This window comes from Notolabrus celidotus, chromosome 11 (genome assembly GCF_009762535.1).
Source record: "Notolabrus celidotus isolate fNotCel1 chromosome 11, fNotCel1.pri, whole genome shotgun sequence".
In the NCBI taxonomy this organism is placed as follows: Eukaryota; Metazoa; Chordata; class Actinopteri; order Labriformes; family Labridae; genus Notolabrus; species Notolabrus celidotus.
This window is the reverse complement of record NC_048282.1, coordinates 5,243,454-5,266,098: the sequence shown is the minus strand read 5'-3', so window position 1 is coordinate 5,266,098 and position 22,645 is coordinate 5,243,454. Positions and strand designations below refer to the sequence as shown.

The 22,645-nt window shown below is 41.4% G+C and overlaps 1 protein-coding gene across 2 annotated transcripts in view; it reads right to left on the bottom strand.

Moving 5' to 3' along the window:
- Nucleotides 1-1,042: 1,042 nt before the first annotated feature.
- Nucleotides 1,043-22,645, bottom strand: part of usp19 (ubiquitin specific peptidase 19) — a 39,584-nt gene continuing 17,981 nt past the window's right edge. Inside the window, exons 9-26 of one of the 2 annotated variants that reach the window (XM_034695507.1) lie at nucleotides 20,093-20,208; nucleotides 19,531-19,763; nucleotides 19,162-19,354; nucleotides 18,391-18,524; nucleotides 18,044-18,202; nucleotides 17,779-17,889; nucleotides 16,673-16,783; nucleotides 16,442-16,543; nucleotides 16,203-16,343; nucleotides 15,470-15,588; nucleotides 15,216-15,359; nucleotides 13,540-13,931; nucleotides 13,340-13,450; nucleotides 13,034-13,250; nucleotides 11,197-11,349; nucleotides 10,947-11,113; nucleotides 8,446-8,621; nucleotides 1,043-2,250 (exon numbers count right to left, since the gene is read on the bottom strand). In XM_034695507.1, coding sequence (XP_034551398.1) covers nucleotides 2,110-2,250; nucleotides 8,446-8,621; nucleotides 10,947-11,113; nucleotides 11,197-11,349; nucleotides 13,034-13,250; nucleotides 13,340-13,450; nucleotides 13,540-13,931; nucleotides 15,216-15,359; nucleotides 15,470-15,588; nucleotides 16,203-16,343; nucleotides 16,442-16,543; nucleotides 16,673-16,783; nucleotides 17,779-17,889; nucleotides 18,044-18,202; nucleotides 18,391-18,524; nucleotides 19,162-19,354; nucleotides 19,531-19,763; nucleotides 20,093-20,208 — 2,920 coding nt within the window. In that variant the 3' untranslated portion in view covers nucleotides 1,043-2,109. Of the gene's footprint in view, nucleotides 2,251-8,445; nucleotides 8,622-10,946; nucleotides 11,114-11,196; nucleotides 11,350-13,033; nucleotides 13,251-13,339; nucleotides 13,451-13,539; nucleotides 13,932-15,215; nucleotides 15,360-15,469; nucleotides 15,589-16,202; nucleotides 16,344-16,441; nucleotides 16,544-16,672; nucleotides 16,784-17,778; nucleotides 17,890-18,043; nucleotides 18,203-18,390; nucleotides 18,525-19,161; nucleotides 19,355-19,530; nucleotides 19,770-20,092; nucleotides 20,209-22,645 lie in introns of both variants that reach the window. The other variant, XM_034695506.1, reaches the window with a different exon arrangement.

Below are 22,645 nucleotides of genomic sequence, written 5' to 3'. Positions count from 1 at the left end.
AAACACCGCAGCTCGAGTATTGACTAGAACTAGGAAGAGAGAGCACATCTCTCCAGTGTTAGCTTCTCTACACTGACTCCCAATAAAATGTAGAATAGAGTTTAAAATCCTTCTTTTAACCTACAAAGCCCTTAAAAATCAGGCACCCTCGTATCTTACAGAGCTCATAGTGCCCTATTACCCCTCTAGAACTCTACGCTCCCAACATGCAGGCTTGCTAGTTGTACCTAAAATCTCTAAAAGTAGTATGGGAGGTAGAACCTTCAGTTATCAGGCCCCTCTCCTTTGGAATCATCTACCAGTCAGGGTCCGGGAGGCAGACACCCTCTCCACTTTTAAGAGTAGGCTTAAAACTTTCCTTTTTGATAAAGCTTATGGTTAGAGCTGGATCAGGCTTGGACCAGCTTTTGTCATGCTGCTATAGGCCTAGACTGCCAGGGGAACTGGCACACTGGGATCCTAGCTCACCCCCTTCCCCCCAACCCCTTCATCACTTACTTTAACTCTGCCTGTCCCATTAAAGTTACTAACCATAGACCTTTCTGGAGTCCCTGAGCTCCCTTGTCTCGTAGGTTCCTCTGAGCTGCCGTAGACGTCCTCCTGCTGCGGACGATCTGGACTCCAGCTGATACGGACGTGCTGGACTCCAGCGGCAACAGCTTCTACTACTCGTCTCATCACTATCACTTCTCTCTCTTACTCCCCTCTATCCCTCTTTCCAGACCCAACTCGGTCGAGGCATGATGGCTGTCTAACATAAGTCTGGTTCTGCTCAAGGTTTCTACCTGTTAAAGGGAAGTTTTTCCTCACCACTGTAACTAGCTAAATACTGCGAGGTGCAATGATCATGGTGGAGGTCAGACTGAGTCTTATCCTGTCTTGGTGTTGGGTCTCTGTTCATAATTTGACATAGAGTGGTTTAGATCTCCTATGTTTGTAAAAGCGTCTTGAGATAACGTTTGTTGTGATTTGGCGCTATACAAATAAAGATTGATTGATTGATTGATTGACATCCTAGAAAATTTAAAAAACAACACTGCTGTCACCAGTTTCCCAAACCATTTTTATTTATATTAACCATTTATATGTATCCACAGCATTATCTTAATGATCCCCAATTTATTTATGCAATTCATTACAAAGAAAGGGAGGCTGAGACTGGACAACTCACGCAAACTAAAAGAACCCAAATGTAGTTTCAGAGGAGAGGGAGGTATTTAACAGGGGCCGGGGTCACAGCCTGTATCGACATGCAGTCATGCACATTTCAGTTATACTGAAGCCTTTTGATAATTGCATCCACAGGATCGAATATCTAAACAAGTACAAAAAGAAAAGAGCAAAACAAGAACAATACACTACAGCAAAAACAGAAAGAACTTTATGATGAGACAAAAGACAGAAAAAGCATGTGCCCTCTGTATCAAAAAAGCAGCAGGTCAGCACCAGTCTCTCGTTTTCTTCTTTTTACATCCGATCCGTTACAGAAAAGCCTGCCACAAACAAGTCATACCAGGAAATACCTCGAAAAACTCAACCAAAAGAGACAAAAGCACTCAAACTGCAACAATCCGCCCTCAGACTCCCCAAAGTAACTTGAATTATCTGTACTGTAGCTTTCCCTGTGATTAACATGTCTGGTTAAGGTTAACAGTGAGGATTCTTTAGCTTAAAACCAGACCCCAAAGAGAGGCGGCCTGGCAGGGACTTCACTCAACTATGTTTTGAGTTTGTCTCCTGTAGCAGCGTCTATAGGGAGCTGCTGACAGGAGCTCTGGGGTTACTGACGAGTGTTAGCTTCTGTGTCACTATATGCACTTAATGAGAAGAACTACGTTTACAGCTTGTTAAGGGTTTATCATGGGTAAGTATTTTATTGTGACTATATCAGCCACGTGAGGGTCTAGTTAGTGCACCTCTATGTGTGCATCTAAAGGTCTTTCACAAGTAGGTGCAGTCCAATCCTTACAGACCACCTCCAGGTCTTTCAGCATCGCAGCGTTTAGTGACACCAGACTCTTCAGAGCTCTGATGTGTCCTCTAGCTGAGGAGCGACTTCCATTCAGGACCTGGATTGGCTCTGAGCTTCCTTTTAGTCCTCACCCATGTCTAGTCCACTTCCTCCATGTTGCTGTAGGATGGCGCTGCGCACTCTCCAGAGTGGGCAAAGAGGTCGGAGGGAACCTCTTGTGTCAACGTAGGCGGTCCTTCGGGATCAAGGTCTGGCCCAAATAGTGACTGGCTAGAGGCCTGTAAAATAAACCAGTGGTAACAGTAAATCATGCTGGTTTAGTAGTGTCGATTTGAACTGTGTGAAGAGAAGGATTAAGACATAAGAAGACTTCATGAGTTTATACAAACGACTATAAAGAGAGGTTTTATTTCCAAAGGGGGTACAGAGCTTTAGATCTGAGGAAGCAGCATGTAGGAGGAGGTTTCTACAGACATTATTGCAAAGACATTAAAACAAGATGTTCTTTAAATACAGTACTTGAAATTATTTTCAGACATTAGCCAACTCAAGTCTCAAGAATTCTCTTTAAACTGACTTTAACAGCAGACTACACACACATACACTACCAGTCAAAAGTTTGGAAACACCTTCTCATTCAAGGGTTTGTATTTGGATGTTTGAAGACATCAAAACTATGAAAGAACATATATGGAATTATTGAATGAACAAAAAAGTGTTAAACGAAGCAGAATATGTTTTATATTTTAGATTCTGTAAAGTAGCCCCCTTTTTCCTTCATGACAGCTTTGCACACTCTTGGTATTCTCTCAGTCTGCTTCATGAAGTGGTCTCCTGGAATGGTTTCTAATTAACATGAGCCTTGTCAAGAGTTCATTTGTAGAATGACTTGCCTTCTTAATGTGTTTGAGAGCATCAGTTAAATGCTTACGTTTGTTCAATGTTCATTTTACTATTTAATGTCATTTCTTAAATTAGATATTTGTCAATTTAAAGTCTTTTTTAAAATCGGATGTTGTTGGGCTGTGGGACACCCTGCAGGGGTGTCAAGAGGTCTGAGCCAGCTTTGGGCTGCAACTCAACACAGGAAAGACTCAATGTGTGAGTCTTAATCCTTAGGAAGAAGTCCTGAGATGAATTGAATGATTAAAGGGTTCAGTTTGGTTAAGACAAGATCAGTTGTGATTCTGTGTCAGGCGGGACAATAAGACTGCAAGTTACGGACTTCAGTTCAGTGAAGGGGGGTGATTATTTATAATAATCCCTCCTAATTTAAATAAATAATAAGACCTAATACTGTTAATTATGTACATTAAGTTACAGAAGTACACAGAGAGAGAGAGTAGATCAAACATAACTCCCCATATATAAAATGTAAATGTTTGAAGTGTTTGCTGTGTGTTTTTGTTGATTGTTACTGTTCTGGTTTTTGTTTTCTAACTCTGTAAAGCACTTTGAATTGCTCTTTGTATGAATGGTGCTTTATAAAAAAAACTTGCCTTGCCATCAGTTGTGTTGTTCAGAGGTAGGGTTAGTACACAATGGATAGCCCTATTTGACTACTGTTGTAATCCAGATTATGGTAAAACCAGATTATTTCATAGTTTTGATGTCTTCAGTATTAATCTACAATGTTGAAAATAATTCAAATAAATAAAAACCATTGAATGAGAATGTGTGTCCTAACTTTTGACTGGTAGTGTACATTATTACATCCTTCAGTCATGTCCATTTAAACCCGCTCAACAACAAAAACTCGACAGCATAGCTTGAATTAAAAACCCTGCTAAATTAAAACTCAACCACCTCTTCTGTTACATCACGGCGAGCGCTCACTTCACACTTCAAGTCATGTGTATGTTAATTAAAAGCTAGATTCACCCAGAGTCTTAGAGCCACACAGACTTGATCTTTGCATATATTTGAGTCAAGTGTACACAGTCTGATGGTGCTCCAACAATGCGAGGCATTTAAGGCAATCATACGACTCTACATGCTGCCTCTAGACCAGGAGAGCACTGGGATTTCCCTGAGACCCACAAACACTCAGAACCACTGCAGCAGAAGCAGCAGCAGAGAGGAAGGCTGATCTGTGGACAGTTTGGAGTCACAGAAACAGAGTTCAAAGTTCAAACCCTTTAGACGTGAGCTGCTGGTCATGCTTATCATGCACATAGGATGACATTAAAGTACTTTGAATTTTGCAGGAGGATTTGTACTTGGTTTAATGTGCTATTTAACTCCAAAACCGTCCACAATCAGCGACTCTCTCTGTGCTTTCTTTCAAACAGTGCATCACATTGGAAACATTACATTCAGCGGTGGATGAGACGTCCCCGATCTATAACCTCTAATACCTGGTTTCACTTGGCTGAGTAAAGCCTGCGTCTACAGTGAATTTAAGTAACTTAGACTTTTCAATAAACACCCAAACACAAACATGACAGGCATTAAAAAAAGAGAAACAATGATATAACAGTGAAGTACAGTTTAGAGCAGAAAATGCCGTTTTAAAAATCATGTCGCTTTGAGGACAGATCATTTTTAAGGCCAACAATAAAATCTGTGTTCTATAGAAGATCTTAGAAAAACAACTGGTCACAAAATATTCTCTTCGCTTCAGGATGCAACGAACATGAGTCACCATGAAGTGCCTCATCTCTCACTCCATCCTTTACTGTTTGTGTTTGTACTGCAGTCATATACATGTATTCTCTTTATAATGTAGTGCAATAAAACAGACCTTTATCTATGGCTTTCTCTGCAGCTCTACAAGGATTCTGTATGTTTGATGTGTTTCTGTATTGAGTGTTTCTGACTAGAGCTGGGCGATATTGAAAATGATGTTATCACGATAAAATATTTCATATCAGTCGATATCGATAATTATCACAATAAATATCAAATCAGTATTTCATTTAAATTTAAATGCAGATTTTTGATCCTGAGTGAAAGTTGAAGAAACCAGACAGTTTGTTAGTTTGTATCTGGATTTAGTTTTCTGATGAACTTCTTGAATCCATCATTTCTGACGGTGCTAACAGGAAGCAGGTCTTTAATGTAAGATGAGATTTTTGTGAAGTTTTAGTTTGTAGATTCTTATTTTTCTCAGGTTGAGGTTATTTCAATGATTTTATTTAAATTACAACAAAGATATATCAAATTGTATTCTGTGTATCAGTTTATAGAGTGGGTTACAGGCAGAGTGATATTGTTTCCCACAGTGCAGTGAATGCATCACGGTTATTCAGTGTTCAGTTGTCCTGCGGTCATGGTGGACATTAAACTTGTTCACAGCAGAAGTTGTCTCTGTGTTCTTCCTTTACCCACATCCTGAAAGTAGATTTAATGAAGTGTATTAAGTTAATAGTTAACACAGAGTCAACTGAGTGTCAGACTAACGACTCTGCTTTGAGCTGCTAGCTTTTGAGTTTTCTTCAGTATGCAGTCGCTCGTCTCAGCTGTGTTTACATTCCGCTCCTAACATCTTTAAGCCCCGCCTACCTCTCACCCTGCAACACAATTGGCTGTTAAGTGTCGTCTTCTTCTTCTGTCTAATGTTGGGTGGCAACTAGCGTTTAAGGCTCATTTGCGCCCCCCCTTCCAGTGGTTGGGGGGTGTAATTACAGGTTTATTGTTATCAAAAATTTTATCAAACATTTGTTATATTTATATCGAGAAAAATTATATTGCAATAATTATCATTATGGAATTATCGCCCAGCCCTATTTCTGACTACATAATAATATGAGCTAAAGAGACGAAAGACTTTCAGAGCTCATCTCCTGCAGCCTTCCTGCTCTTTAAGGATTTAAACATCGACAGACAGTTTCTGAGCTTCATGAACATTCACCTCAACAATAAATTAATCTCTAGGATGCAGGAGAATTATCTCCATACAGTGTTTGAGTACACAACTGTGTGTACACACATTAAGAACAGACACACATGATTAGAGGCAATGTAGTGGAAGTTCAAACAGTACTGTTATCTGATTGGATCATCAGTTTGCTGCTCTTATAAGGAGGAAGTTATTGCTTCATTCAAACCTCAGTGTTGACTTAAAGGGAGCATTTAAAAGGACTCTGCCATCATTACTTTCATTCTTACAATTATAATTGTTAGTTACATTCCTTATCCTAAGCTGCCTTCCTCTCCTCTGCTTCTCTGATATCCTCAAATTCATATTTCTGAACTCATCAGGTGAAGGCGGTCTTTCCACAGACACTTAGGTCCAGTTTGCTTTGTACAAAAGAGGGTAGACCAGATTGACAAACAGAGCAAACATGGCTGCCAGGGTGCCAAGAACAAAATATCGCACGCAGTCATCGTCAGGATAGTCCGACATCCTTCGCCGGCGGCGTTGTCGCACCGATCCTTCATTTCTGTCTTCGTCTTCCTCATCTCTGTTCCTCGCTGATTGTCCCCTCCGCAGCACGGAGCGAAACAGTCCAGGGGGGCTCTGGGCGAGCCCCTCCTCTTCCTCCTCAAGTTCCCGCCATATTAGAGAGGCCTGCGATTGGCGGAAACCGGTGTCAGCTTCTGGGAAAGGCATGTTCTACCAGTTCTAATATTACAAAGAAAGAGGCGGTCTACCTGACAGCTTCAGATCTACTGTTAAGATTACAGAGATTGATCATTATTGATTACATGCCTTCACTGCTGATTGGTGAGGTACACACTGGGACATTTTAGATTTTTGATGAAGATTACATGATAGAAAAGAAAACAGTCGGTTCAGTTCATCAAAGGCACAGAGACTCTTTCCTGACAAACACCAATGTAAGGAACGCATGTGTTAACCATCTCCTCTACCACACGTATATTCATGGTTGTATGGTTCTGGTTGATCAGTGACTTGAACACATTGACTGCAAAACCGATACAAAACTCCTGTTTTTAAAAACAACCTCAAAAGAAAAAGTTTTGTTGTTGTGTGTATTTGGTTTTAGAGGAGAACCAGTCTCACCTCACCCCCAATTTACACAGGATGCGCCGCGTTGCGTTACGACTACGCAATGTTACGGCTGTGCAGCATGATTGCTACGTTCAACGGCACGCGTCCTTTGGAGTGTAGCGCCAGCTCAGAGCAGCGAGGATCAGCTGGGTCCAGCACAGAGAGAACTACGTACAAACAACAGGTTATGGAGCCTTTCAGTGGTTGAATCATTTGGACAGTATTCCATTTCTTTTATGCTTTAATCGTCACTGAGTAGCTTTATCACTATAAAATTTAGATTTTGCAGGTTTAGATGACTTTAATATGAATAATTTGGCTCTATTTTGTTGTCCTGTTACCTTCTGACACAGTGATCATCTTAAAGTCTTGTTGTAGTCGACATGGATCATGGATATGTGGCTGTTACATCCAGCTTACATGCAGCTTACATTCATAATCGATGAGTATTTCTGATCTGAACAACCTGTAAAAAGTCGGGAGTCCATATATGATGTTTTATTTTGAAAATGGCAGATGTTGCATGTGATCCTCGTGCCTGACTACCTGTCCAGGTCGGTCTTTTCTGTGCAGATTGATGCGTGCTGGGCTCGGGCTCCGTCGAAAATAGACTAGAAACGTATCTCATATACATATTGGCTGCGACGTGCGCGGTGCAGCCGTAACGTGACGCTGCGCATCCTGTGTAAATTGGGGGTCATCCTCATTCCCCTTCAAGATCCCACACAATCTGACATCATCACCTGCAGCACAAGGTTACACTCAACATCTGTTGATGTGAGGTGCATTAACAGACCATATCTATGTGTATGTGCATCTCTGGGGAGACAAATCTCATGAGCTCTCTGTTTGCCTCATAAAGAGAATCGTCACTTCCTTTTCATGTTTAAGCAGAAGATTAAAAAAAGCACTGTCACATGATGCTAACGCTGCCTGACAGCTGAGAAGTGTGGTGTTGTGATTATCAGACTGTCAGTGATTTATTATTACAATATGAACCTACTTATCTGTCGTCATTAGGCTTTTCAGGACCAGAACTTGTGTCAAAACTAACTGTGTTTTAAATGTCCTGAGAATTATTAATGTCTCTTTTCAGACTTGTCTCATAACACCTGTTAAATACCACTGATCCCAATAAGTGATAGTAGTCTAAGTACCTCACAATGCCTGATGACAAATAGTTTATCATTGTAGTGACAATCTGATTTTCTCTCATATAAACTCTTCTCTCGTTCTGACTACTTAAACTGATCAGGAACACATTCATTGCATCAACTTATTCTATGATCAAGGTTTGAACCCAACACACTTCATCCCATCGTTAACCATCATCACACTCTCTATTCAACCTTAGGCCGAGCTACAACACTTCACAGTGCAGTAAGAGTTATTGTTGGTTTAAATTACCCAATAAATCAGTGATCAAAAGAAACATGTAGAGCCAGATGTGTGAAATAACAACAACAACATCAATAAGAGAAACATAAGGGGTGTGTGATTATTGTAGCACCCTCACCTGGCTGGCAGTAGCTCCTCCTGCGGTGGACGACTCTGCTCCTGCGGGCCTGAGGAAGCGAGGCGGCCTCTCCACAGGGGAGTTTCGTCGCCGGTAGAACAGGACGTAGGCGTAACGCGTCACCACCTGACTCTCCTCCACCATCGTCACTGTGCTGTCATCAAACAGACGCCAGCCTGTGGGATGACAGGGCGGGTGGCAGCAGAGTGTTAGACAGGAGCTTTCAGATTCAGCTTTAACAGCCATGAATGTGAAAACACAGTAGAGGTTGAATTTACTCTGCATGGATATCTCCTGTTCCCTGACACAGTTTATAGGGAAGGTAGAAATAGGCATACAGCTTAAAAAGGATAAGAGGTGAAGATAGATGGTTAAAAACAACATAAAGTAGTAATAAGAAATGAAATGTAAGTACACAAACAGCATGTTATGCTCTGTATATTCTAGCTCTTGTTAAAAGGTAAATGCCATGATGTTTTCATGCCGTACAACCCCAACATAAACAGTCACAGATGGCATCTGCAACGTGTCGAGGTTCTGCAGTATTATGATCCACAACATGGAGATAATGGTTTTTGTAGGCTGTGCCTGGTTAAATTGTCATATAACCCCAAGGCTTTACCTTTACCTTTTTGGTCTTGCTTTTAACTGAGTTTTATTCTTATAGCAGTTTTATTTCACCTTACTTTATTTATTTATTTATTTATTTATTTATTTATTATCTAGTTCAAATTTTAGTCACTTTATTTATTTTATTTTTTGTTTATCTTGTTCAAACTTTAGTCAATTTTTATTCATTTATTTGAAGTATAGCATCTTATTTTCTTTTAATGGTTTAATATTTTAGTGTTTCATTATCTTAGAAATGTATTTTATTTTGTTGAGTTTAATTTCCTGTGTTGAGTTTTAACATCTTATTTTACCTCCAGTGTTTCCTCATTAAGATATCATGAGAGAGTTTCCTCAGTTCGTTCATTATTTCTTATTTATTTATTTATTTATGTATTTTATTTTGATTGTTTTTATCACTATTGTTGCATATATTGTGTTCTTAACCATAGGATAGTGGGGTGGGTTTGGGTCGGGGCTGGGGGTGGGAACTTTTTCTTAATTGATTCTATTTTAAGTTGTTTTTATGTACGGCACTTTGTACTAAAACTTCATTGTATGAAAAGTGCTTTATAAATAAAGTCTGACTGATTGGTTGACTGATGGCTGTAGCCAGTGCAGGCATGTGGACATTAACCTGCAAGGAGGACTAAAGGCTGGTGGTGCTAGCTCTGCTTATGTTAGCCAGACTCTGCAAATCAATTTGATAACGTTTACTTAGAGACGCTGTGATCCGGTATTTAACATTGTTGAATAAATTGTTCTCACGTTGACTGTTTTGAGTGTTTTCCTACATGTATGTGAGTTTGTTAATCGGAACAAGTCATATTGAAAAACATTGCTAGGAGATTCAGTGATACTTTGTCATTTTGATTTAATGTATCCTTTAACATCACCTCTAAAAGGGAGAGATCTTGACAAGAGATTACTGTTATGAAAGTTCATCATTTGGCGGATGAATACAGTTTCACATTTTGAGAACAGTTTTTTAATTTTGGATTAAAACAACAAAGGAGTAAACAAACCTGCAACATGCATCTCCTAATGTGACTGCATTTCCAAAAGATTGTTTCACTGTAGGGATGTTAACAATCGAGTATCGATTAATTGTTTGTTAAGAACTTACTCAGAAAATCCAAAAACAAAAAAAATTGTTTATCACGTGGATCAAACATGATGTGGTCTCATATTTGGTTCAGCTATCAGGGAGGTGTTTTAAGTTTAAAGCATGTTTGGATGTGAATCAGCTGACTGAAGGTGTTGCTCACAGCGGAGACACTCAGCTGGGGGCTGTGGCTGAGTGACAGGTCTCCATGAGCGCTTCTTTTCTCTGCCGCCAGACTGATTATGACCCAGTTGTGCTCCCGTCTGACACCTGACCACCTTCACATGCTTATTTTTCTCAGTAAGAACGAGCAGACAGAAAACTGGACTCTGTGAGTCTGAAATATGTTTGTGTTCAGTTCTCTTGTTGCAGTAAATCCACATGTTGAAGTCTGAGCCTTCACTTTCTTGACTGTATGTCTGCAGAGGTTATTTTTATGAGCCTGCTCCACTTGTTGATATTCAGCGTGTTTAACATTTTGTACGCCTCAATATGATCTGTAGCTAATCAATACTATTGTGTTGATAAGGAAAATTTGATTCAGGGTAAAAAACTTATTTGGCATTGTTTTTGACATGGAAAACGTCAAAAAATGTTTTAATGATTAATTGATAATTGATTAGGAATACTCTAAATGTATAACCCTAGTTCAATGATAAACATTCTTCCTTGTCTTGTATTTCATTCTATATTTGAAATGTGACTGTGGCCTGAGTGAAGAGGAAGTACTTATTAAAACTAACATGTTTACAACGATGTGAAGAAACCTTGTGGACAGGACACTTACCGACATCACTGCGCTGGCTGTTCTTATCACTCGGCAGACGAGCGTAGGCCGTGTAGTGGCCTCCGATCATTCCTCCGTAGTGGTTAATGACAGCATACAAGTCGTAGATGGGGGGTTGTTGCATTTCATCCTTCTGGCCGATGCAGAACTTACTCAGATCCAGATTCCTAGAAGACAGGTAAGTAAAAGTCAGTTTTGGGCTGCTGAAGGATAAGTGATGTAAACTCCTCTTTTCACTCCCTTTGTTTACCTGACAGGGAAGTCCACCATGTCGTTGATCTTATCCCTCCAGATGAAGCTCCTGAAGGAGAAGCGTTTGAGCTGGATGATCAGAACGTTGGGCAGACGCCACAGCAGAAGCTGTTTGGAGGCCTCTCGGTGCTGCTGGCACTTTGGACAGTACCTGAAAAATAGACAGAGTGTGTTAACTTGACTTGATTGCTCTGCTCCTCAGTGGAGAGGGAGGAAACACAGGGAAGAAACGGACTGTCGAAAGAGTCAGGTGTCTCAGAGGAAATGTGCTCCAAGATTTTCTAAACTGACTGCAGCATCAATAAATGCTAAAGCTGTTCTCAAAACCAAACACACAAACAATTGAAGAGTCAAGTATAATAGCAAAAAAAAACAACCTTCCTCCATGGTTTCAACTGATGAACTGTACTGGTTTTGTTATTATGTATTTCAAGCTTTCCCTTGTTAATTACACAGCAATATTTATGAACTAACTTTTTCTTATTTCCTGTCGTGGTTCATTTTATGTCTCTGAGATGTGAAGGTTTACATTTACGTCATTTCAAGCAAAGGTGTTTTCCGACCTCAGGGACTTTACCCCGGAACTACGTGCGTTTGGACCGATTGGCCCAGGGTCTAAATTTAGTTCAGGGGTAGTTAATCTCCCTCCTAAAAGGCCCCTGCTAGGGGGGTAGTACTTTTCAATGGTCCCGGGACTTTCAGGGGGCAGGGCCTGCAATGCTGAACATGTCTGATTGGTAGATTAACCGCAGTGTTTTTATTCCGCCCTCCGTCCACAATAACATCACACACATCTGTGATTCACTTGATTTCTCTTTCTTTCATTAGTTTTTATTTGTTCTATCTTTTTTGTATGTGTGTGTACTTTTCAAGAGAAGAAGCTGTGATTCTCTTGATTTAGCAGCTTGTAACAGTAGTCTTCTCTAAACCCACCGTGAATGCGTCTCTCCCGGTGTTATGGTTTTAAAATTGACCCTGTAAACTGGAGACCTTCAGCTGAACGTGTCAGTGCTTGTGGAGTTTACACAGATGTTGAAACACAGAGGGAGTTCCTGGGAATGCAAACTAGTTTAGTTTTAATTAAGATTTCAAAATATCCTCATCAGATATCTATTGATCATCTAAAGACGTTTATGAGGGATGCATCCGGCTGAAAGTCTCCAGTTAACAGGGTCGCTGTTTAAACCAAAACACTAGCCGATCTCTGCCACGGCTTTTTGAGTTCAAAAGGATTTTAAAGCCGTGTTGAAACGTCTTTGCTACTCGCGCTTATCTCCTCTCACGTGTTGATTCAGTGAATCCATCTGTGATGAAATATAACACCATCTAAAACAGAGCCAGCTGAGTCTCTTCATGCTAACAGGCTAACTGTTGTGTTGCTCATAATGATACCTGCCTGTCCGTCTGCTTCAATGGTGTCATCTGTGATGAATGGCATTCGTCTTAGTTTTACTGCCCTCTACTGGTCTGGTGGTGTAGTGCATTTACTTTTTTTTCTCCATACGTCACTGACCTGATTTGCACAATCTAGCCCGCGGTCGAAATGCAGACAACAATGGCGGCACAGGAACCTTTTAGTTCAGGGTAATGTAGTTCTGGGGGCTAAAAGACCCCGGAACTCTTGGTCGAAATGCACCTCCAGTGTCTCTGTTATTACTAAGGGGTTAGCTGAGTTTATAGCTCTTGATGTCTGACCAATCCAGCTGGAAAACTATGAGTACATTCTCTGGAGTTTGACAACACTCCTCAGTAACTGTGATAAGAAAGCATGAGAGAAACAAAGCCAACAACAACACCTAACTTCAGATTATTGAGTCACATAAAAAGATGCTCACCACGCCTCCTCTGGTGCCAGGACCTCTGGCTTTGTGAAGAGGTTGAGGCACTGCTCCAGGGTGAAGTGTCCTGCTCTGGTGGTTTCACTCAGAGAGCTGGGGTCCTCCTCGTACTCCAGCTCCTTTGAGCTCACCAGGACATACTCCTTCAGACGCTCGTTGTTTTTCCACACCAGCTCCAGGGTGGCATCTTCAGGAAGTGTTTCCAGGGCATCCTCTGCAGAGATTAGACAGAGACGATGCTTGTGTTATTTTATATCCAGAGGACAGAGATACTTTGATGAACGAGGCAAACTTTGGTCCTACCTTTCTCATCCAGCCTCTGTTCTTTGTTGTTGGCGTCCAGCAGGGCGATGTAGAACTGGCAGCCATGTCCTGAGGCGGACTCACTTGGATGTTGATACCCTGTGACTGCAGCTAGCAGAAAAAAAGGCAAGAATAAAGAGATCAATAACATAAAAGATAAAAGATGTTCCATGTTTTTGTTATGTTTTTGTTTTTCTTACCCTCTGGCCGTACAGCCTTCTCACAAGAAGTCTCTTTCTCCGCATGGGGGTCCAGAGAGCAGCAGGAGGTGGAGGTGACTGGCTCTGAGAATCCAGAATCTGTAGTCCGAGTTGTGGAGAGGGAGGACTGGGAGGAGGAGAGGGATTCTGACTCTGCAGGTTGTAGAGCTGAGGCCTGAGCACTCTCTTCGTGAGATTCAGGCAGCAGAGACGGGCTCTCCAGGTCCTGATCAGCTGATCCTACTGTACAGCTCTCAGACATGTCCGCCTCAGCTCCGGGCACGGGGCCGTCAGGAGAGCCTGCTGGCATCGGGGGAAGGTCCCGACTTCTTGTTGTTTCGGGGGAGGTCCTGCCTGACTGGAAAGGAGGCTGGAACACGTTGACAGAAAACCTGCATGCAGAGAGAAAACAGGGAAGATACTATGTGTGAGTTTGTTACCTTTTCTTAGGTGAGGGATTACTGCAGTTATGGATTACTACAGCAAACTGACAAGCATTGACATTCACCTCTTCATAAACGTATCATAAACACAACTTACTCACTTACATTTCATCCTCCATTTTTAATAATGTTCAAAGTTCTGTTTGATCTGCGTCACCACCACCTTTTTTTCTTTATTACTAAATCAAAAGAAGCCTTTTTGGGGTGTGTTAGAGGACCTGGCTTTCATCCGTCATCTCCTCCTGCATGGTTGCCCTGCAGTAGCAGTAGCTACACACTGCAGTACAGGCTTACTAGCTAGCTGGTTATGGCCAAATTCCACCAGTTTCATGTCTGGTCCGTCTGATCCGTCACAGCACCAGATCTGATCGGTTTATATTCTAGTCAATGTGTTAACTTCCACTGGATCTGCTCTATTGTGTTACGGCTGCGCCTCTGATCCGGCAGGTCGGAGCCATCCGGATCAGATACACAAGACTTCTATTTTTGCTGGATGCATCAATCTGAACAGAGCAGATGGAGCGGGACAGGAAGTCAGGCACCAAAACAAAATGAAAACATCCTGTTAATTTTCAGAATAAAACACTCTGTGTTATCACCAGATCGTATTTCACTTAACTACAAACCGTCATGATGAGCAGAGCCAGGCCTGGAGTCAACAGGTCAGAGGTTTTCAGAGGACCATGAAGACAACAAGAATGAGGAGAGGAGGAGGAGAATCATTGATTCAGTAACTACCATGGGAAAACCTCAGTCACATGACTCCAGCTGTCCGGCAGTCCTGCTCTGTGCTGCATTCTGAAAACGCAACCTGTGGGTGTTGACGGATGAAAGAGCTGGACCGGACACGGATACGGATCTGGTGGAAGTCCTGTGTTACTGTTTCCTTTTTCTGCTGCTGCTTCTTCTTCTCCGTCTTCCCCCATTTTATGATAGGTGGCAATTGGAGTAAAGAACCACTACCAACCCTTACTATTGATCAATTAATTACATGGTATTACAGCATGTTTATTTTTAGCACAATATCAATAATTCATTTATTTAAAAAACATTAACTGTCAATACCAGTATATTGTGATAACCCTAATGTTAACATGATAGAGTCAAAATCTACATCGGGTTATTTACAGACAGGTCACTGCAGATATCAAACCATTTTCTCTAGACAATAGAGCTTGCAGTGTTTCAGTTTGAAGATGATTAGCACAACAAACCATGTATTAAACTGCTTACCTGGAGTAACCTTCAAGAAGCTGTGTGAGGCGGGCACAGGAGAGTCGAGACTCGGGAACGCTGACCAGGAAAGGCAGGCCCACGTTCTCGGTGTTGGGTCGACACAGAGCTTTATGATTGGGCCAGTGGGTCCTTTGACAGGCTCTGAGATAGAAGGGTACATGTTCATAATACAGCTTATAGATTAAAGATGGAAACATTTGCATCTGAGTACGTTTTAATATAATACAACAGTGTTCTCTGGTAAAACTCACTGATTGCAGTAGCCCACGCGATAGCAGCGAGTGCAGCGTTTCAGCTTGTCTTCGTCAGACACTGGAGGCTTCATGCAGGCAGCACACTTTGAGATGGGGATGTTAGGGACCTGCAGTCTCTGTAGATGAAGCAATGACAAAACACACCCTCTCAATGACCTGCTATCAGCTGTACATTTGAAATGCAGATGTAGAATCAGGACTAGGGATGGGCATTTCAAGCCAAAATGCTATTCGATAATGATTGGTATCTATTCTATTCATCTATTTAACCAGCAGCAGGATGAGGTGCTGCTAGTAGCGGGCACTGACAGAGTCTGTCTCGATCTTTCTGTCAGTATTTCAGTGACGCAGTGTGGCGCGTGTGTTTACATTTTACAGTCATAATCAGTCTCTGGAAATATGTGTGTAGTAGTGTGAGATTCAGAAACGGAGAAAATCAGTGCGACTGTCGCTAATGTTTTCTTCTTCTTTTGCTATTTAATGCAGTTAGCATTCTTCTTCTTCTGTTATTTAATGTGGCTAGCAAACAGCTTTAAGACACTCTATAGCCCCCATCTGGCGGGAATACTCTATTACAACCAGGCACCGGTAAAAAATAATGAAAAATTGTACTTTTAAAATGAGAAAATATTCAAAGTAACTCTTTGATTTCTACGAAGTGAACGAATATTTGAATATTCGAAAAATCATTGCCCATCACTAATGTAGAATCAGGACTAGGTTTTGTTACCTGCTGCACTCTGAGCAGTATGACTCTCTCTTTGGCCATGTCTTTGGAAAGCACCTCAAAGCAAAACAACATGTCAGAGGACGACACTGTGTCCAGGGAATGGGACGGCAGGAACATGCGGCGGAAGCGGTTCTTGCCAACCTGAAAAAGACGTGAGGCGCATTTTGAAAACTCTGAAGTTTAAAATGTCAGAAAGTTTGAGTCCCAGAGTGAACTCCCGAGAGCTTCTCATATCGTACCTCTGCCAGTCTGAGGTTTTCTGGTTTAACCCGGACACTCCTGGAGATGGATTCAAGGACTTCAGCCGTGCTGGAGTTCTCCTTGCTCACACTCACCAAGAACTGAGAACACAAATAAAGTCAAAAGACAGTTAATAAGTAAGTATCTTTCTCTCTGAATATTACATTCTTTAAATTCACAGCTTGTTCTACCCATTCAGTGAAGAGTGTGAATCAATTACTCAATCTTACCTTGATGGGTTTTTTATGAGGTTCCTTGGCGAAGTAGAAAACTGAGAGCACCTTTTGTTTCTGAGGCAAGGGCACAGGCAGGTAGAGGAAAGGGTCAAAGGTGATCGACACCTGAGGAAGGGGAAAGAAAAGTAGGAGGAGAAGGCGAAATAGAGAAGGTCAGTCATCACTGTAACAAGGAAAAACACTCAGACATTTACTCACAACCTTACAGCCCTAAGAGAAATGGTCAGCGAGTGTGTGATTTTTTTGTTCTTGCAGTGATATCAGGTTGAAAATGGGTGTAAATCTATTCACCAACATAAGAGAATACATATTGTAATTATATCATATATAAAGGACTTGATTTTTATAGTATTTTGCTAAATACACAACCAGTGAAAAGTTTGGAAACACCTTCTCTTTCAAAGGTTTGTATTTATTGTATTGATTGTAAACACTGTAGATTAATACTGAAGACATCAAAACTATGAAAGAACATATATGGAATTATTGAATGAACAAAAAAGTGTTAAACAAAGCAGAATCTGTTTTATATTTTAGATTCTGTAAAGTAGCCCCCTTTGTCCTTCATGACAGCTTTGCACACTCTTGGTATTCTCTCAGTCTGCTTCATGAAGTGGTCTCCTGCAATGGTTTCTAATGAACATGAGCCTTGTCAAGAGTTCATTTGTAGAATGACTTGCCTTCTTAATGTGTTTGAGACCATCAGTTGTGTTGTTCAGAGGTAGGGTTAGTACACAATGGATAGCCCTATTTGACTACTGTTGTAATCCAGATTATGGAAAAACCAGATTATTTCATAGTTTTGATGTCTTCAGTATTAATCTACAATGTTGAAAACAATTAAGATAAATAAAAACCATTGAATGAGAAGGTGTGTCCAAACTTTTGACTGGGAGTGTAAGCACACAAACACATCGACCATAAGCCATAATGATTGTGGAAAGTTGTAAAAAAAAATTCTTAACATTCAATTAGTTATTTGAATGTGGTTATTCAATGGTTTTAATGCCAAAACGAATCCTCCAACTATTAACCAATCTGACATGTTTGATTACACAGACTGGTTTAACACAAAGAAACTGAAACATTTGGTCTGTTACCTTTGAGCATGTGGGACACACAAGCTTGGATTTGAACTGGCCTTGGAAGAGGTCCACTATAAAGGAGTCATTTCTCATCTTGTGCCTCTGCCATGCCTCCTCCGCCACCACCTGCACCGACATTAAAAACATACCATGGGTAGACTTTAAGAGGAACAGTAACATGTTTCATTAAAATCCACCAAAATGTATCGTACAATGAGTGTTTCAAAAAACACCTCCTGAATGGAATTATTAAACCAGACCTGCTCAGACAATCACTCACCTCATCCAGCCGTCCGTCAGAGTCCACCGTCTCCGTGTAAGGTTTATTCTGGATGCGGTTCAAGTCTTCATGAAGCCCGTCCAGCAAGAAGGCCATGAACTCCTGAGCATCATGCTGAGCATAACCTGTAAACTGACTGGCTTTACTGGCCACGATCGCCTGCATGGTTCAAAACAAACAAAGGGGGAATGAAAACACACATTTTAATAATCGGGATCATAATCAGACAACATTTAGCAATGATAAGATTCCCTAGAAGGCAGACTGGATTTAAAAACATTATTCATGAAGAGAACATCAAGAACATCAAGAACATGTTTCATGTGGACAGTCTGTTGGTTGCATACCTTGAGTTTTGAAGGTTGAAAGGCATGATGTGTTCCTTTCCAGAGGGCCCTGAGCAGCACAGCAAAACCGATGGCGAGCCTGCCTCCTGTTCCTAGCGGGTTATTGCAGTTGATTTCTGCCTCAAACGCTCGGTCTGCAGGGGGACAGAGAATAGATGTTTGAGGGACATACATGGAAAATCATCAAAAGCCATTTCCACACATGCACAAAACTGGGTGGGCTGCATACGAGAACTCTAACGTACAAATGTTCTGCCTTGACTTTATCTAGGTGTTTTCCTGCCAGCCACTTAGTAACATTTCTGTGAAACACACATACACATTGGGTCTTTTTGAAGACACAGGTGACACAAGGCTCAGCTAAGAACCTCCCTCCCTGTGAGCATGCATTAAAAAACAGGAGAGAGAACTGACTCCAAAACTAGAGGAGTCAAGTAGATCTTACACACTGCAGTGTGAAGTAGTGGCAAAAGCTCTTATCAGGCAGCAGTCCCTTTGGCTATCAGAGAGCACAGGCAGACAATCATTGTGAGGATTAATCATCATAACACTATCTGTTTATGAGTGGACCAAAGTATTAATAAAACCCTGATATATTCTTAGAAACATAACAGCCCACTGTCTTTGGCAGTAATAAAAAGCAGCTGCATCAATTCTGAGTCTGTTCAAAAGTGTGATCTTTTTTTTTTAAATCAGTAAAGCATTAAAATATATCCTTCAAATGGAAATGTCTTGTACTTTGTGTCAGAGCCTAAAATGAAGAATGTTTACCGTGGAAATAATCCCTGAGTTCTCTGGTGTTGGACAGGGATTGGATGACACTGTTCATGAAACAGGTGTTTCCTAGGTTGACCAATCCTGTGAAGCCGGGCAGGCACACCTTCTTCTCCTCTTCTTCTTCATGGCGCTCATTGCTTGCCAGAGATGCGTGGGTCATGGGCTGCACCATGCAGGTCGGTTTAGGCTAAGACAGGAAAGATGAACACACCAGTCAAACTAAGCTATTGTACTAGATTAACAGACTGTATATCACTTTAACCATCAGTTTGGTTCAACAACCTACTAAAAAGCAATATTTGCAGTGTTAATGATCACTCTGGTGTCTCTTCAGTGTATATTAGCCTGCATCTTTCAACTAACCGTGGTAACAGTGGGCTCTGGCTTGTTGATTGAAACATGCTCAGAGACTGAGCGAGGAGCCACCGCATCAAGACCAGCATCCTCAACTCTTGTTGAAGCTTTAGGAGTCTTGGGTTTCTCCTCCCCGACCCTCGGAGGCTCCTCCTTGGCTGGCAGGCTGTGCTGGCTGCTGCCCGGCTGGCTCTTCTCCAAGCAAGCAGGACCGGAGGGCACGGCAACTTTTGCGCCGCCCACTGCACCTTAAACAGAGGAGGATGGAGCTTGTGGTTAGAAAACAAGACCATGTACATTATTCAGGCATCTGAGGAAAAAAGCTGCCAAAATATGCATCACTTTGAAACCACCAACTTTACAACAGAAACAAGCAGGTTTAATACAACCTATGACAAGCCCACTCAACTTGAATTATATGATTGTTTAGCATACCTTTTTGATATGGTGGTGAAGAGGACGAGATAAAGGCTTTCATAGTAAGAACCTCGATTTTGTTAAGCTAAGAAAACGTCATGCTCTCTGAATGTGAATGTAGACAGTGTTAACAGGTTGAAGCCTGGCAGCACACCTTGTGTTGCAGGAGCCTCCAGACCCCCCCAGCGCTGGCTGTGCCTCTTCTTCAGCGTGATGTCAAGTCGGGACGGGGTGAAGGAGTAGCTGCACTGCTCAGGCTGGATAAGGTTCCTGAGACGTGGGAGAGAGAGACACAAACAGAAATGTCACATACAATCTCTCTTTTCTCAAAACGCACCTTTAACCATATAACGCCAAGCATATCATATTTGATGCATCGGTTTTTTAAAAACCTCTACATCATCAGTGTGATATATTTTTTCTGAAAAACCTGACGTATACAGTCATGGCCAAAAGTTTTGAGAATGACACAACTATTCATTTTCACAAAGTCTGCTGTTTCAGTTTTTATAATGGCAATTTGCATATACTCCAGAATGTTATGAGGAGTGATCAGCTCAACTGCAATTCATTGCAAAGTCCCTCTTTGCCTTGAAAATGAACTTTATCACCAAAAACACATTTCCACTGCATTTCAGCCCTGCCACAAAAGGACCAGCTAACATCATTTCAATGACACACAGGTGTCACACACATTAACACAGGTGTGGGTGTTGATGAGGACAAGGCTGGCGATCAATCTGTCATGATTGAGTGACTGGACACTTTAAAAGGAAGATGGCGCATGACACCATTGTTCCTCATCTGTTAGCCATGGTTACCTGCAAGGAAACACGTGCAGCCATCATTGCATTGCACAAAAAGGGCCTAACAGGGAAGTTTATAGCAGCGAGTAAGATTGCACCTCAGTCAACCGTCTATCGAATTATCAAGAACTTCAAGGAGAGAGGTTCAATTGTTGCCAAACAGGCTCCAGGGCGCCCAAGAAAGTCCAGCAAGCGCCAGGACCGTCTCCTGAAGGTGTTACAGCTGCAGGATCGGGCCACCACCAGTGCAGAGCTTGCTCAGGAATGGCAGCAGGCAGGTGTGAGTGCATCTGCACGCACAGTGAGGTGAAGACTTTTGGAGGAAGGCCTGGTGTCAAGGAAGGCAGCAAAGAAGCCACTTCTCTCCAGTAAAAACATCAGGGACAGACTGATATTCTGCAGAAGGTACAGGGACTGGACTGCTGAGGACTGGGGTAAAGTCATTTTCTCTGATGAATCCCCTTTCCGATTGTTTGGGGCATCTGGAGGAAGGCTTGTTCGGAGAAGACGAGGTGAGCGCTACCATCAGTCCTGTCTCTTGCCAACAGTGAAGCATCCTGAGACCATTCATGTGTGGGGTTGCTTTTCGGTCAAGGGAGTGGGCTCTCTCACAATCTTGCCTAAAAACACAGCCATGAATAAAGAATGGTACCAGAACGTCCTCCGAGAGCAACTTCTCCCAACCATCCAAGGGCAGTTTGGTGATGAAGAATGCCTTTTCCAGCATGATGGAGCACCTTGCCATAAAGCAAAAGTCATAACAAAATGGCTCGGGGAACAAAACATTAAGATTTTGGGCCCTTGGCCAGGAAACTCCCCAGATGTTAATCCCATTGTGAACTTGTGGTCAATCCTCAAGAGGCGGGTGGACAATCAAAAACCCACAAATTCTGACAAACTCCAAGCATTGATTATGCAAGAATGGACTGCCATCAGTCAGGATTTGGTCCAGAAGTTGATTGACAGCATGCCAGGGAGAATTGCAGAGGTCTTGAAAAAGAAGGGTCAACACTGCAAATATTGACTTATTGCATGAATTCTGTGTAATTCTCAATAAAAGCTTTTGATACTTATGAAATGCTTCTAATTGTATTTCATTATACCACAGAAACATCTGACAAAAACACCTAAAAACCCTGAAGCAGCAGACTTTGTGGAAATGTAATATTTGTGTCATTCTCAAAACCTTTGACCATGACTGTACAATCAGATACATGCAGTGCACGGATAATCCACCAGGTGTGAGTAATTCATGCACCAGAAGGACGTCACTTGAGACATCCAAAATGTCAGCTGTGGATCAGAGACCCACTCGAGGTTTTTCAGGGATATTTTTACCAAGTTTGAAAAAGTTTGGATGAAAAAAACTTTCAAATTGTTCCTGAAACTTCAAGAGGAATACTTACTGGATTGATGCAATGTAAAACTAATTAATATTTCATTACTTAATTTATAGTCAAACCGTGTTGAAAATGTGTTCATAAAAATTGATACAGGACATTTATTTACAGACCTGTCAATTATAATTGTATTACATTTCATACATGCATACATGCATTCCATAAAGCAATTGGGATATTTATAACGTATATTGTATTTTTATATATGAAACCTGCTGTATCATGTTGCCTCCCTAGTAAATGCTCATTGATTTCCAATAACATTGAACAATTCAGAGAAGAAATATACAATAAATTCGTTTTTTTTTATGTGTAGGAGATACAGAATATGTATGACGTTGTCGTGCAATATGGAAAAAAATAAAAATTTAAGTGCGAAATTACTTTGGGAAAGATTTGAAGGAAACTCAAAGTTTAAGAGACTAAAAATGTTGTTTTTATATGTTCTAGTTTGTTTAAAAAAGAAGAAACTTTGAGCAAAAAATGTACACCAAAATGCCT